General features: G+C 41.8%; 1 protein-coding gene across 5 annotated transcripts in view; it reads right to left on the reverse strand.

The window, feature by feature from the left end:
* Positions 1-10,811: 10,811 nt before the first annotated feature.
* LOC129727570 (ATP-citrate synthase) overlaps positions 10,812-16,497 on the reverse strand; it is a 32,472-nt gene continuing 26,786 nt past the window's right edge. For 3 of the 5 annotated variants that reach the window (XM_055685513.1, XM_055685514.1, XM_055685516.1), the window contains 9 exons: positions 16,280-16,470; positions 15,560-16,221; positions 15,309-15,500; positions 14,074-14,190; positions 13,857-13,998; positions 12,545-13,778; positions 12,381-12,485; positions 12,011-12,246; positions 10,812-11,946 (listed from right to left, as the gene is read on the reverse strand). In XM_055685513.1, coding sequence (XP_055541488.1) covers positions 11,778-11,946; positions 12,011-12,246; positions 12,381-12,485; positions 12,545-13,778; positions 13,857-13,998; positions 14,074-14,190; positions 15,309-15,500; positions 15,560-16,221; positions 16,280-16,470 — 3,048 coding nt within the window. In that variant the 3' untranslated portion in view covers positions 10,812-11,777. The remainder of the gene's footprint in view (positions 11,947-12,010; positions 12,247-12,380; positions 12,486-12,544; positions 13,779-13,856; positions 13,999-14,073; positions 14,191-15,308; positions 15,501-15,559; positions 16,222-16,279; positions 16,471-16,497) is intronic. The other 2 variants (XM_055685517.1, XM_055685518.1) reach the window with 2 other exon arrangements.

The following is a 16,497-nucleotide window of genomic DNA, read 5'->3' on the forward strand; positions in this document are numbered from 1 at the left end:
TATACATGTACCATAGTAAAAGTTTTAGAACAGACTTTCATTATTCTAAAACACACTTTTATAGTTTGAAAAAGGCGTGTTTTCGAAACGAAAGATAAGTGGAATGACAAAGTTAATCAAATATTAGTAGCCCAATGAAAAAGTAAATGATAAATCTGAAGATATCTGGTATGCACATGAAAACTAAATCTGCTAAAGGTTTGTTTAACCGTTAAAATTATTGCGGTTTTCAGAGACTATTTTTTCAATTGGTGAAATTGATGCACGTCAGAAACCTATTAATTTCTAAAATAAAGCGAACTTTTTCACTTTTTCTTACTTTTATGAATTTTGTGTGCGTCCATATTAATTTAACACTTGCGTACCTCCAGAGCCGGACCTCCAGAGGCGGAAAAATGAAAATTCTTCCACCTGTCATTCCGCAAGATCTAAACCGAATTTGATCGAACCTTTTGCAAAAGATCCCAAATTTATCATAGTTTTTGGGACAGAATTTTCCGTTGTTCCGGATTTATCGAGAGGAACCGTAAGTACCCTTCCAGAGACACAGGGTAGATTGAAAACGGTAGCGAAACCTTGCTTGCGACATATCAAACTCTAGGTTTTTGCAAAACAACACTTAACGATCGCTATTTGACTCTGACCATTATCTCGGCTTTTTTAAGATCCGCATACGGTTGTCGAACGTGCTGAAATCTCGTACAGAGAGGACGATGCGTTTCAACATACAGCGGTTGAAGGCTGATGGCGTAACAGAAGAATACGCCAGCGAGCTGGATCGACGGATCGCAGAACAGCAGGAGGAGCGAGAGGAAGACATAAATGGGCTGTGGAGTAGTATTCACGGTGCCATCGAAACGACTGCGAGAGAGGTGATAGGTACGACGCGTGGAAGACAGCCTAACGGCTGGTTTGATACCTAGTACCAGATAGCGTCGGCGAGAAAAGCTGAAGAAAAGCTTGTGGCAGAAGCCGCAAGCTCACTGCGGCTACGCGTCAGAACAGAAAGAGATACAGGAAAGGGAGGCAAGAGCTGCAGAAATTAGAGTCCACCGCCGGAAGAAGCGCGAGCACGAGAAGCAGATGCTCGCCAGCGTACAAGACAATTTTGCTAGGAACGATTCGCGGGGCTTCCCTAGTAGAAATTTCCCTGCGCTGGTCATGTGTAATGACAAGGACGGAAACCTGCATACGAATAAGCCGACGGTTGCAGCCAGGTGGAAAGAGCACTTTCAGGCGCCATTAAACGGTGAGGGGCAGGAGGAGCGAAGGATGAAGCTGTGGAGCCACCAACAAAGGAGGAGGTCAAAACGGCGATTAGGTTGCTGAAAACGGGAAGGCCGCTGGGCAGGATGGACCTTGCTTGAGGAGGAACAGCGTTCTCTTGGGGTTTTCGAACGGAAGGTGCTGCGTACGATCTACAGTGGGCAGTGCAACTGGAAGATGGGACTTGGAAACGACGAATCAACCACGAGTTGTACCAGTTGCTGAGGGAACCAATTATAGTCCATACTAGGGATGTTACGGTTATCCGCATCCGCATCCGCAAATGCGGAACATCCGCATGATAATTGACATCCGCATCATACCATGCGGATATTGACAAAAAATGAGCCGTTGCGGAACAGAGTGGTCTAAATACCATTTTTTTCGAAAATGAGTTTTTTGCATGAACCGCATCTACTCAGGAAGCAGAAGTTTTTCATTTTCATTTTGCGGTAGATGGTGAGGCAGTTGGAGCCAAGTCTGTCCAGCCCCGATAATTAAGGAAGGATAATGGCTGACTGCCACTTGCGGGACTGTATGAATGCCATTGGAAGGGATTGGGGAAAGATTGGTAAGGTTTTAAGCGTTTAAAATAATAATAATAAAAATGATAATAATAATAATAATGATAAAAATAGAAATTGATATAGAAATTAACAAATAAAAGAGAAACTACATACTTGGTTTTGATGATACTTCCCTCTGTTGTCTGTCGTGGATCTGGTGATTGTTTGGATTGGTTATGGTTGGTCGTGTTGTCTCTTCTCTCATTTGCCTGTCCTGATTTGTTGATTCTCGAGGAAATTCCATATTGTATGTATTGAAGTAAATCTGTGAGTGATAAAACTGTTACCTCTCAACGATATCAAACTCAAGTTATCGTGTTAGAGGTTGGAAATAAATCCGAAAAATAAGAAGAGAAAAGAAAAGAGAATATTTAGTATAATGATCGATGGAAGGCGTATGATTATGTCAAAAGTAAAATGTTATGGCGCGGTTTTATGTGTTTCGACTACTCAATAGTATAAAGATAGATAGACTAAGGTGGGGTTCAAAGAGAGAGGGGTAAAGGGCAAGTCAAAGGGAATATAAAGACATGTCATGCTTAAATCCATCTACGCATCCACTGATAATGTCTTATAGTCGTTTGGTCAGGTAACTTACTGCTTCTATTATTATTATTATTGTTCGTCCAAAAATCTTTCAAAGATTGAAGAATCGTCGCTTGATAGACTTTCGAAGTCCGAGGGAAGCAATTCATCGTCAGTATCATTGTCATTTAGTTCCTCGTCTTCGCTGTCGTCGTCGTAGTCTGGGTCCTCGAGTTTTTCGAATAGTTTTCTGGTCTCTGTGTGCATTTTATTTTTGTCAGATGCCCAATCCGCTCTTTCAATAGGGGAGAACCGTAGAAGACGCACCAGTTGAGTAAGATGGCCCATGCTATTAATTCCCCAAAATACTTACACATGTGGCTTTTTATGACGAAACTCTTCGCTTTTCTCATAAGAACCCAGATTCTCTACAGTTCTCATATAAAAAAGCGTGCCATAATGACTTTAATACTCAAAAAACTGTGCAATTGGCTGTGGCTCTGTCCAACTTGTAATTATTCATAAATTTTATTCAAGCTTCTATGTTTAACTGACTAGTAAATAATACAAAAAACTATGGTTCCCCCAACCTATACACTTTTGGAGTTTATTAAATTATTTCGCTAACTTTCGTCAACTTTTATCTAAAAACAATCAAAATTAAAATTGGTGCAGAATGTACTATGAAGAGCTAGTAGGAGATCGCTTGACAACTTAGAGCATGTTCCATTATTTTTTATTTTACTTTCGAGACTTCAAGCACTTCTCACTTCGCGTGCTGATTTCTGCTAGTGTCATATTAGCCTTCAGCTTTGGAGCATACTGACCTTTGTTGTGGTGCGTTTTGGTCACGGGCTTGTTTGGCGGCAATGGTATTTTTTACCAAAAAAGACATTGAAATCGAGTATTTTATAAAAAACTTCATCATAAACATACAATAAATAGATTCTACAATCATCCCACACGTTCAATGTCGCTTTGAAATGATTTGGAGCGCTGTCAATCGCGAAAATGCTTAACTGGTGCGTTTTGTACAATCCTCCCCTATCTTGTTTTAGAGAAGTTTCCCATGTGAATGCTGGTCTGCCAATTTAATCTTGCAATTCTTATTTTATTGTTAATTGTTTTGCCCTCCAACATTTTTGGCACTGAGAGAGACTCGGGCAGTTGGTTTGTGTTGGTCTTGTCATTCTGTTGATTCTCTTCTCAATCAGCATTTCTTGATTCTTCGTTGTTTTCCTCTCATCCACGTTGCTCTTGCGATATTTGTTGAATTTCACTGCTTATTGCATCGTTTTCTTGTGGTGTAGTCTCGTTACCGTTTGATGTCTCCTCTTTACCCTAGGGTCCTCATGTTTTTTCTTACAGAGTGTTAGTAACTTTCTAAACATTTCCTCCTCCATTGTGCGCAGATCATTACGATTGCGTTTGAGTATTGCTGATGTCTCCAGCCAAACGTCGCTACTGGTGTGATCAGCGTGTGATATAAACGCTTGACCACCTCCCAATTTAATTTGTGTTTCTTTAAGAAGGAGCATAGAACATAGAAAGCTTTTTTTGCTTTTTTTATTCGTTCAGCTGTAATCTCTTTCCGTACCAGATTGCTTGTTATATAGGCTCTTAGGTATCGAAGCTTTTGTGTGACCATGAGCTCATATTTCTCGAATTTTCGCGTATTTTCTGGATCGGGGCAGTGGGTGTTATTTCTGGCATGACTTCTTTCATTGTCGTTAGTACATTATGGAGAATTAAGATAAATAGGTATAGGCTGAGGACAACCTTGTTTTATGCCTCGTCCTTTAGACATCGTTGGGGTTCGTTGACCAAACCATTGTAAGGATGTCCTCCCCACCAAGCAGGCTTCAATCATTCTGTTGATGAGAGTTGGTGAAACCCCCATGTCGAGTAGGATTATGCCTCGCTTCGAGACATCTATAGTGTCGAAGGCTTGTTTGAGGTCTATTGATAGGAGTATTGTCATGCGACCCTTTCTCCAGCGTTCATCAAGGATTCTTTTGAGAACGAAGATTTGGTCGGCTGCGCTTCGGGCTTCCTGGAAGGCCATTTGGTAGGATAGCATCGGAGGGATTTGCTCACGCAGTCTATTTAACAGGATGCTAGCAAATATTTTGTACGCTACATTACAAAGGGGAAATTCGCCTATAATCCTCTACTCCTTTAGGGTTGTTGATCTTGGGAATGGGGACTTGGAGGGTTTCTGTTCATGATTGAGGGATTTTGTTTTCGTTTTTGATTAATTCCAAAAATTCCTCTAACAATTTTTCTGAGCTATATTTCAGCAGTTCAGTCGGTATCGAATCTAGACCCGGAGCAGCATGGTTTTTCATGTGTTGGAGGATGTTTTGTATTTTTTGCTTTGTAGGTGTATAGACCGTTCCGATAATTATAAATACACTTACGATCAACCGTCATTTCAAATAACGTGCAGTATTCAACCAAACGTTGGCTGCGTCATGTTGTTTACATCCAAAAGAAACAGATGCTGTCATTTTCTCTAACATTTAGTGCGAAATTTTGAAAATGCGTGGCCTTTCTCCCGAGCAAATAAAGCGAATTGTGCACAAATGGGGCACCGTGAGTGGTTTTTCTATAAGAAAATTAGCCAGAGAAGAAGATATAAGTGTCGGAGCAGTTCAAACCGCATTGCGGAAGTATTGTGAAGAGTGCACATTTACTGATGCCCCAAGACGTGGTAGAAAACCCGGGCCTGTTGATCCCACAGTGGACAAAAAGGTTAAGGAATACTACAAGCGGCATCCTTCAGTATCAGTACGAGATGTGGCGAGAAAACTTGGAACCTCGGCGAGTAACGTTATGCGTGCCAAGGGAAGAATGGGTCTGCAGACCCGTCGGAAGCAGAAGCAGCCAAAACAAAATCCAAAACAAGCTGAATCTGTGAAACCGAGAGCTCGGAAGCTTTATGACGAACTTCTGACCAAAAAAATGGGGTGTGTTATAAGGATGACGAAATCTACATAAAACTGGACTATAAGACTCTGCCAGGACCGCAATTTTATGCATCACCGAAGGGAAACAATCCTCCAATCTTTTGGTCCGATCTTGCTTCCTGCCATTACTCTAAGGATGCACTAGGGTGGTATAAAACAAATAATGTCACATGTGTCCCAAAGGAGATGAACCCTCCAAACTGCCCTGAAATTCGCCCTATTGAAACTTTTTGGGATTTGACCAAGGCAAAGCTGAGGAAATATGTCAAACCAGCGGACAATGTTGAAAAATTTAAAAAAGATTGGCTTAAAGTGGTAAAAATGGTCGGAAAACACACTGTGCAAAAGCTTATGAGTAGTGTTAAGAGAAAAGTTAGAAAACTCGCGTATCCTTCGAAAAATAATCCCAACTTGAATTGAAACTGGAAAGAAAACACTTATTATCTATATTTCAGAATAAAATGACCCGAAAAATACTGTATTTTTTGTTTTATTCAAGAAAGAAGATGTATTTATAATTTTCGGAACAGTCTATAGGTCCTGGACAGCTTCCGTTTTCGTCAACCTTTTCGAAGCCTTTTTTATTCAGCTCGGATTTCCTCAATTTTTCTTCCCATTTCTGGATGTTCATATATCCTCTGCTCTTTGAACTGATGTTTCTTCTGTGTTTTTTATGAAACGGAATGTTCTGGTCATTTGATCAAGAGTGTTTGAGTTCTTAATTTGGTTGGGGAAGGATTCAACTTTCTCTTCAAAGTGTTTGTTATCGGCTTCATTCTTAAGTTTTCTGGCGATGGCTCGTTCTTTCTTCCAGAACGCGTCATTTCGGTTTGCCAGAACTTTCTGACGGGCGAGGAAATAGCGTTTTGTAGCAACGGCTCTGCGGGGAGTTAGTGGGGACTTTTGTTCACTAATAGCTGTTGTTGCTGCTTTGGAAATCGCCTCCAGTATGTTTGTCCACATTTGTTCTACCGTGGCGGTTCTGTCGCTAGGATTTGCAAGTAGGCCTCGGTCGAGTGTCCGTTGGTACCGGTTTTGGCTCTCTTCATCGACTTAAATTTCTCTAGGTCAAGTTTTATACTTTTCGTGGGATGTTGAGCGATTCTTACTCGTTTCTCCTTAGTGTTGGGGTTCTCTTTGATTTATACTCTGCATTCTAGAATTTTGTGATCGCTGATCAACGTGATGTGGAAGATTGCGCTGACAACCGGAAAGGTCATCTCTTCCATTTGGTTCATTAATATATGATCAATTTGCGATGTATTGTGTCTATTAGCCCATGTCACTTGGACTGACTTTGACGGGCTCAATGAGACGTAATTTCTCAGCTTCAGGCAATGTAGCATGGCTTTGAGTTCAATTCCATTTGCATTGCATTTGTCATATAATAGATTTCGACCTAGGTATGCATGATCGTCCTCTGCTAAATCGTTTTTACCTATCCTAGCATTCATATCTCCAGCCATTATCACGCGTTCTTTCAGGCTTCCGGGCAGGTTCGTAACATAATTTGTTAGTGTGGTGAATTCATTGTTCATGCGAACTTCAGTGCTCCTAACATATGTTGAGATAAACAGTATGGGTTTTTCGAGAATTCTGCAGATGTAAGAACATGAGTTTGGGCTTATTTTTTTGCAATAGTTTTCCGAATAAATCGTTTTGTTGATTTGGATTGCCATGCCACCCCCGTTTCTATCTTTCAGGGAACTATCATCGTTGACATTAAACCAGACATAGTTCGCTGAGATTATAGTGCAACCTGCCATTCTCGTCTCCTGGAGGGCTACCATCAGTAATTTTCTCTGAGTGAAATATTCGTCCAGTAATTCTTGTTTTGATCGGTCAGAGCATCCTCTTACATTCCATGAACCAAATTTAAATTCTTTCTTGCCGGTGCTTGTTACTTGATGTGGTGTCGCTGCTGTCGAGGTATTCGAGTTTTGCATACTTATTTGGGACTCGTTTGTCATGATTTTCCTTTGCCATCTTTCAATATTCATGGCTCCTACTTCGTTGTATCTTATTACGGGACCGTTCTCATTAAATATATCATTTCGAAAGTTGAACATTTCGGAGACTGCTGCGAATGTTTCTTCGCCTCCCCACTCCGTTTCATGTTCAAGCCGGTATAGGAAGTCATGGATCGCTTCTTCTGTGCTCATGCTTCTAAGCCTGCCTGTGTCGGAAGCCGTTTGAAGTAAGCATGGCATATATCTGTCACTATTGTCTTGAATGTGCTCCACCACCATTCTCCTTAAGAGCCTGACTCCTTCCCTATGGCGGTGTCATATTTATAGAGCTGGTTTACTATTGCTGCGAATGGACAGTGTCCATCGCCAGGGATGACTCGGACGAGAACTGTGCCATTATTGGTCTTCATTTGCTCCATCGTAAAGATCGGGTCGATTTGTTGATTTATACACTAATGAAATTCGTTTCTAGATGTTAACTGTTAGGATGTCTCTGAAATTCAGTAAAGTGTCATACCACCCCGGCGGCCCCCTGATCTACTCCAGCCCGAAACCACAAAAAAGGCTTGCCGCCGGTGCGGCCCGATCTCCCACCAGGTAGGGAATCGTTCCACACCGCGTTCCACAAGTCAGCAGATCCACTGCCTGAAAACCCTGAAGTGTGAGGAAATGGAGCAGCGGTATCGTTTTCGCGGAATACGTAGATTCTACAAGAAACTAAACGCATCCCGCGCAGGATTTGTACCGCTCGCTGAAATGTGTCGGGATAAAGATGGAGGAATCTAAGTGGATGAACGTGAGGTGATCGACAGGTGGAAGCAGCACTACAATGAACACCTGAATGGTGCGGAGACAGAGGACCAAGATGGTAGGAGGAACGACTTCGTCAGTACAGCGTATGAGGCAATAATAACCCCCCCCCCTCCCCTAAAAAGTAAAAGCAGCTCAAGAACAACAAAGCTTGTCAAGTCCGGCCCGGTTGGCTTCCTGTCTGCATCAGCTCATAGTCAGAATCTGGGATACAAAACAGCGATCGGATGAGTGGAAAAAAGGAATAATTATTAAGGAGGAAGTTGGAATTTGAGAACTCACGCTCACGATTCTCAATGCAAAGTGCTCTCCCAGATCATCTTCAGCCGTCTCTCGCCGCTAGATCGAAGGTTTGTGGGAAGTTATCGAGCCGGTTTTGTGGATGGGCGATCGACAACGGACTGAATCTTTTCGCTGCGGCAGATCCTCCACGAGTGCCGCGAATGCCAAGTTCCCACGCACACCCTATTCAACGATTTTAAAACCACTTACGACAGAATCGACCGTGTGGAGCTATGGAAAGTTCTGGACGAAAATGGCTTTCCTGCAAAACTAACAAGACTGATTAAGGCCCTAATGGATGGTGTGTGAAGATTTCTGCTTCGCTGATAACGTGGACCTTGTCGGAAGGACGTTCCAGGCGGTTGTTGAACAATAAAACACCAAGCTGAAACGTGAAGCAGAAAAGGTTAGATTGAAGAAGGTGAATACGTCGAAAATCAATTATCTGCTAGCATGGGGGAACGGTGCGCGAGAGATCGACGAAAATGAGTTCGAGATAGTTGATGAATTTGTGTACCTCGGATCATTGGTAACTTCAGACAACTGCAGCAGAGAAATCCGTAGACGTATTGTAGCTGGAAGTCGTGCCTACTACGGGCTCCATAAAACGTTGAGGCACAGACTAACAGACGTAACACTGGAACCTAGCTCCATCGCCACAAAAAACGTTCATTTCAAATCTTCAATCAAATAACAGTCATCGCGCGAAAACGTCGTCTGGGGCGCTGTCATGTAATCTCATACATGTTTTGTAGTTCCCCATTTGACACATGCAGTAACGCTGGCGCTGATGTCGAATTACATGACACAGCGCGAACACGACAGCAGATGGTGCTAGTGTTACTAACGTGAAGTACTGGAATCATCCAAACGATGATTTTATTGAAAATTTGTTCGACGTGTTATTTCTGTTAGTCTGTGGTTGAGGTTTGTCAACTTCGCCCCTGTACCAAGTGAAGCAAGACGCTCATAAGACCGGTAATTCTCTACGGGCACGAAACATGGACAATGCTTGAGGAGGATTTGCAAGCGCTAGTTGTTTTCGAACGACGTGTGCTTAGGACCATCTTCGGCGGAGTATGTGAGTATGGCGTAAGGCTGGAGGCCGGTGGCAGCCGAGTTCTAAGAGTTCTATTGCAGTTTCGCGCGCGCTTTTAGCTTGGTAGAAAGGGAGTGAAGCTGTAAAACCAGTTCGAGTTTTTTTCCGTTCCATTTTTACCATCCATTCGTGTGCGTACTCGGCGTTGGCCAGCCCGTGTGCCTGGGTACGAACTGTGACAAGTGATTTTTTTCCTTGCTCTGGCGGCGGGTGGGTTATGCAAAGCAGAGCTTTAGCTTGGTAGAAAGAGAGTGAAGCTTTCACATGGCTCTCGCTTGCGGTTTCAGACCAACAAGATCAGCTATCAGTTTTTTGCTTAAAGTTAGGGGTGAGATAAATCACTCACTCACTTTGAAGAACCAGCTCTTTAGATCAGCTCGTTTGCAGATTGCCTACCTCTACGTCTGACACATTTTTGTATTGCAGATGGCGAGTCGACTCGATTTAAACGAGTAGCTCGTCTGTCATCAGCCAAATTTTACTCGCGTCCCCTAATACAACATTTTGCTCGCCTCGTCAGTGACTACGGGCGAGGCGGGTTGGTCGCCTCATTTTCTGTAATAGGGGCCTATGTTTTATACTTATTCAAAAGACTTATTTGTCCTACTGAATTGCACTCTCACGACAGACAGTAAAAAAGCTAGCAGTAATCAGAATGTAACCTAGCGCTGAATGAAAAACTGAAGGTTGTCGTCATTTTTGTATCAATAAGCGTCTTAACAAAGATTCAGCAAACTAGCAACGTCCAGACAATCGTTGAATGTGAAATATCACTATCAAAAAATATTAGGTTTGTGTCTTATGCCGTCAGCATTTATTATAAGCGTTTTTTCACTGCGATACCGTACCACTTGTCATAGCATAGGATATGAGTTTTGTCACACATATATCAATCCGGTGCAATATATTTCTCATGGACCACTGACTACCTGAACAGTGTTCCACACATGTTGTCATTTAGACTTTTCTGAAGACATCAGCGGTCATAAGAGTGGTGCAATGTTATATTCCCATTATTTGCTTTAGCCATTTGAATAAATAGTGCAGTTTTTCCTAAGCTTTTTGTGCAATCCAACCAATTTCTAAACAGTAACAGTTTTCAACGAGTTTGGTGCAACGGTAGACAGTTGGTTACTGCCACCTAATGTCATCTCAACGATGATAGTGCGAAAGTATCATATTTCAACAATGATTTCCAATTAAATGGTATCGCAATGACTAGTTACTAATTGTTATTTTTTAGCCTGCTTTCGGGTAAGAAAAAAATATATAAGGGAATGTTCGAATAAATGGGGAAACCTATTGAATGGAAAAGAAATGTGAATGAATTGTTCATCGGTTTATTACAATAAAACTGTAAAACTAATGATCCACTTACAAAACAAATAGGTGTCATAATCTGTTGAATTTAAAGTAGTGATCTTTAGTAAAATCTATTTCGTCTAATGAAAAAAAAAAAAAAAATAAGGTGGATAAATCTTCTAAGCAGACAAATGAACAATTAACTAATTATCGAACGGAAATTACTAGAGAACCACAATTAAAGAGCGAGAAAATAGATTTGACGCCGGTTTTTCGACCTTGCTTGTCTAGCAGTTTATGCATGATCCCATCTCTGAAACAGTTGTGTAATTTTTATCCTTAGAATTTCCAACAATTGTTGCTCTTTCTACTTTCTTGGGGTAATTTTGAAGCTTACATATGATCTTACAGATAGGGAATAACTTAAGTTTCATTTGAATTTAAATAGTTTAGTTTTTTTTACATTATCCATGGTTTCCAAATAATGTCATCTCTCTCACACTGGCTTATTTTGTATGGCGATTTCATGTTTACACATTGTCGCCATAATTTTGATGAACTATAAAAAATAGCTGTGATGGATGATTTGATTTTTGTGTAGCTTCTGATATTTTTTTATATTTTTCTTTCGAATGAGAATAAATGCGCTCATAATTTAAGGCCTATTGTTGGATGAATGACAGTAAAGAAACCGAATTTTGTAATTGGGCTCACAATCAAAGTTAATTAAATGGAATGAATCAGATGTCTACGCAGCAAATGTCCATCGTTTAAAAACTTATCGTATGAACGAGATTCTGCTTCACAAATAAGTCCAAAAAGCTGTGATTTTTTGTTGTCGAATTCCATAAAAGGTGTCAATAAACAACAGCGAAATTAGTTGTACGTAACAAAATGAAAATACAGATATCTCTCGTATTGTTGTGCTATATCAGGTTCAGTTTTCAACACCTTGTGTGTTTGGTGTTAAATTTACCTTCTTTGTTGCTTAGTTATACTGCTCTGGCAGTACGTAAGAGATATCATCCCAAGGATGACGGTACAGTCCCTGTTTCAGGCGTTTCTGGTCCATGTAATGACCGATAAATCCAATGCTGCGACCCAGCACAAATAGTGAGTTAATAGCTCCGATATTTATGTACTCCTGCGCTTCCTCACTGCAAATGAAAAAGTTCGTTAAACTGGAAACGCCAGTCTCCTTCAATAGATTTTACTACACACCTGGTGAAAGAACCACAGTTTCGTAGCATATCGACAAACGAGGTAGCAATTACACCATCAACGTTCAGAATCAAGTTTGGCTTTTTGCTGGTGGTGATTTTCTCCACCTCCAGGGCGTATTCGAGCAGAGGTTTAGCCGGGAAGTTCTCCATCACAAACTCTTTGATAATTTTCACTCGGATGTCTGGGTTGTTGATCGATTTCACGCGATGGCCGATACCCATAATTAGTTGACCCTGTAGCAATGAAAACAGAAAACATTTTCAACACTAGAAGTTTTGTCATGATAACATCTCGTATTGAGCATTAACTAATCGTATTAAGTAACTCTATACTGATGATGTTTCTTACAAGCGAACAAAAACTGTACCTTTTTGCGCATCGAGTTGACAAAGTCCATCGGATGCAGGTTGGAGTCGTAGGCTTCCGAAAATTGCTTAGCAGCGCCATCCAATGCACCTCCAAAACGATCACCCTTTGAAAGATATATGTTTTTAATAAAATAATCGAAAAAGTACATCCTAGGGCACTTACAATCGTCAACAAACCGCTAACCACCGATGACACCAAATCTTTACCAGCACGAGCACACACAATCGTGTTATGAGCGCCTGAAACCGCTGGACCGTGATCGGCGGTTACCATCAGACACATCTCGAAGAACTTGCACACGTAGGGAGGCAAACATCGTTGGAACCACAACAGAGAAACAACACCACCAATGCCAACGTTCTTCTGCAGCACGTCACTGATGGGCATACCTGCATACAGCAACTCTTGACCACGTTCGTCACAGATTGAAGTCATGAAGGAAGCCGGTTTGCGGATTAATCCAAGCTCGCGGGCCCACGAGTAATCCATTGGAACTGTTGGCGGAGGAACTTCTACTGCCGGAACAATAACTCCACTCTTAACCAAATTGGCGTACACCGATCCTACCAAATCTCCCAGTGTATCGAATGAATCTGGTACATGCGCACCTGCCGCAGCTAAAGCCTTGTTTTTGGCTGAAGCAGTTTCGCGATCCGAGTTGGCGCAGGATCCTGCGTGACCAAACTGTACTTCTGAAGTAAACATACCAGCGCATGTTCCGATACACCAAGCAATTAGAGGTTTAGTAATCCTCCCATCTTGCAGCGCAGCACAGACCTCATATTCTTCAACACCACCTACTTCACCAAGAAGTGCAATCATTTTTACATCTGGATCGGCCTGGTATCGCAGAATGTGATCCATGAAGGTAGTTCCCGGGTATCGATCACCACCGATGGCGACACCTTCGAACACTCCATCCGTTGTCAGCGAAATAATGTTATTCAATTCGTTAGACATACCACCGGAACGTGAGACGTAGGCTACGCTGCCCGGGCGGTACAATTTCGAGTGCAGAATATTATCCAACATGCCTCCAGTGTTACCAATTTTGAAACATCCGGGCTTGACACCACCGACTGTAGCCGGTCCAATGATGGAGACATTCTTTGCGCGTGCCGCCATATTCAGCTTACGGGTCAAATTCTCTGGGATACCTTCGGCGATGATGGCAATGGTACGAATTTGCGGATAATCCAGCACCTCTAGCGAACTATCGTAGGCCGATCGGAGCGAAGCAAAGTTTACCAGTACGTCAGCCTCTTTGTGTTTGTTGATCGCTTCGGACATTTTCGAGTAAACCGGAATCAACACCTCCTTATGGCCCCAGTAGAACTTTTGCTTGTGGTAACCGGTGAAAGGGTACACCATTGCCACAACGGACGGTTCATCTCGGCTGTAATGATTTTTTTTTTTTCATTAAATAATTTTTTCTTTGTCTGTTTGAAGAAATAAGCTAGGCATTACAACTTACCGACAGATAAAGTCAAAATCCAACATCGATTGTACTGCGCGAGTCTGCATACCCCAGACCAGCGCCTTGGTGCGATTGGTGAACATGCGCTGGTACTCGCCGGAACCAATCTTAGACTGGGTATACTTGACCGAGGTTCCGCCTGCGGTAGGGGAAGCAGGAGAAAATGATGCTTTATTCGAGATGTCATTATTTCCACTACAATTGCTTTCTTTACTATTAGAACAATTATTGCTACTACTCTCTACATAACTGTTGTTTGCTGTTGAGGTAGACGAAGTTGCGACGTCCGGAAGCATTACTAGTGGTGATGGCGACGTGACTGTTGCGAACGCTGAGATTATGTCAGCGAAGTGTATAAACATAGCGAACCGAACATAAACCGCACACATACACCGGGAACATGGTTTAGGCAGGGATGTGAGAAGAGCGTTTTTTCGGACCGGGGTTGATTTGCAGGACGGCCGTGTATTGTTCGACCGTGATGCGTGGATGAGTGTGTATTTGTTGGCGTGTCATGTTACGAAATATTTTGAAACCGGAAAATATGCCAATAGAACCAATGAAATATAAAAAAAAAGAAAATGTAAACAATTTTGATGAGAATTTTGAATAGGGGAAACAACAACAAAAAGCATGATTAGATTGGGTTAAAAGATAGGTAATAGTGGAAAAACTTGTTAGAAACTCATAATATTTCATTGGAAAAACATTGATAACAAAACTATCAGTTGGAACCAACAGAATCAAAACTTTTCAATTTGTAGCATAATCCTCTCTTACAAAAGCTCAAAAGAATCGTTAGTATGTCAGTTGAAAAAAATTGTTAGTCGAAATAGAAAAATCAGTTGTAATTTTATAATTTACGTAGAATATTCTTTCACCGTTAGCCCGGAAAAGTATTCAGAGAATCACTGTAGGCACGTTCTTCAAAAAATCCTTTTTTCCTATATTCAATGAAAATAATGTGGAAATTATGGAGAAGAGACAACATTTTTCAATTTAAGTTTAACGAACTGCAGGTACTATGTACAGAAGAAAAGGCCGCCACCTAAAACGCTTTGAAACGACAAAATTTGTTTTAGCGAGTACATATTTTGAAGCTTTATCGTATAGCTCAAACCAAAAATGAAACAATGGCAGTGGTTTATTGGCTGCACACACAAAAAAAAGGTAAATGTAAAAAGTACATAGAATCAATACCTGCATTACAACTGCTTTTGCTATAAAAAAATTTCGATAGTGATTTTAGTGCTCCTACGCACGCTACTATTCCTGTAACTACATAATAGGGCATCATTTGGCATCACTTAACTAGTGCAAAATCATAAGAAGAATTGCCTTCAGCAACAATTCAGTGAATTCTCTCCGATGGAACCACTTAGATGTTCTTAGAGTGTTAGTGAGAAGGTAACAATTAACGCTACATTTATAAACAAATGCCACAATTACCATTAACGACATCACTGGAACTTGAACCAGAACTTTTCTTCGCAGCATCTGCTGCTTGCTGACCTCCCGGGAGCAGGAAATTGGCAGTTGCGAAGTGTACATTGCTGCTCTTCGGAATACTCTTTTTGCCGAGTGCCATTCCACAGATCGCAGTCATGTGAGTCTCAGGGCCGAACACATACAAAGGTATACCTGGGATTAGAAAAATATTTTTTAATACTTGCTTGGTGACATAAGCTATTCCAACCTACCCAGCGAGCTGCCAATTTCACGCATCTTTCGCAGACCTTCCTGATAATTAGGACCCGCACGTCGAACAAAAATGGACACGTTGTGCTCAATCAGTCTCTGCTGGAACTCGCGCAACGCAGTGATAATACCGCTGAACGTAGCGGCTACGTTGGTAAAGTTAGCAATACCTCCGCCGGTGATCAGAATCTTGCCCTGAGGATGCTTCGGGCTGCTTGTCATTAGACTTAAGATGGTTTTAGCATACTCGTACGTCTGCTGCTCGGAAGGAGCACCGCTGTACTCGCCGTAATTGGCTAGTTCGCTAGCGCCGCCTAGATCACAGATGGTATCAGAATAAATAACACTAGCGCCACCACCGGCAACCATAGTCCATATGCGACCGTTTCGGTTCAGAATGGTCAGCTTCAGTGACGCACCGCTCTTTGCATCTAGGTCGGCAATGTAGGCTTCTTCGGGGTACGCGTCACGCCCGAACGGAGGTGGGTAGTCGATTTCGCCCCACTTTGGACGGCAAATGAAATCAGCCGTGGCGTCAACCTTTGCTGCAAGATCGAGGATGTAGATGGAAGAATCAGTAACCACCAATGGGTTGATTTCCAAATACGTAAAGTACAGATCTACATAAAGTTTGTACAAATTAAAGACGAAGCTCGCGATTCTCCTGAAAGTGATAAAATGTGACGATTAATTTTAGATAGAGCAGATAATACAGAACATACTTCTTCTTAGCAGCAGCCACTTCAGTCAACAGTGTCTTTTCAATGTCCGCTAGGGAAACATCTTGTCCTACAGGTACATCGAGTTTCAAAGCTTTAGCGTCTACATCACCGATATCCACACCACCTTGGTGGTAGAAAAGAATTGTGTCAGCGGTTCTGTGCGAGTAGATACACACGTACGCTTCTTCATTCTTAAAGGATAAGAAAACATTACTCTA

Source organism: Wyeomyia smithii, chromosome 3 (assembly GCF_029784165.1).
Source record: "Wyeomyia smithii strain HCP4-BCI-WySm-NY-G18 chromosome 3, ASM2978416v1, whole genome shotgun sequence".
Taxonomy (NCBI): Eukaryota; Metazoa; Arthropoda; class Insecta; order Diptera; family Culicidae; genus Wyeomyia; species Wyeomyia smithii.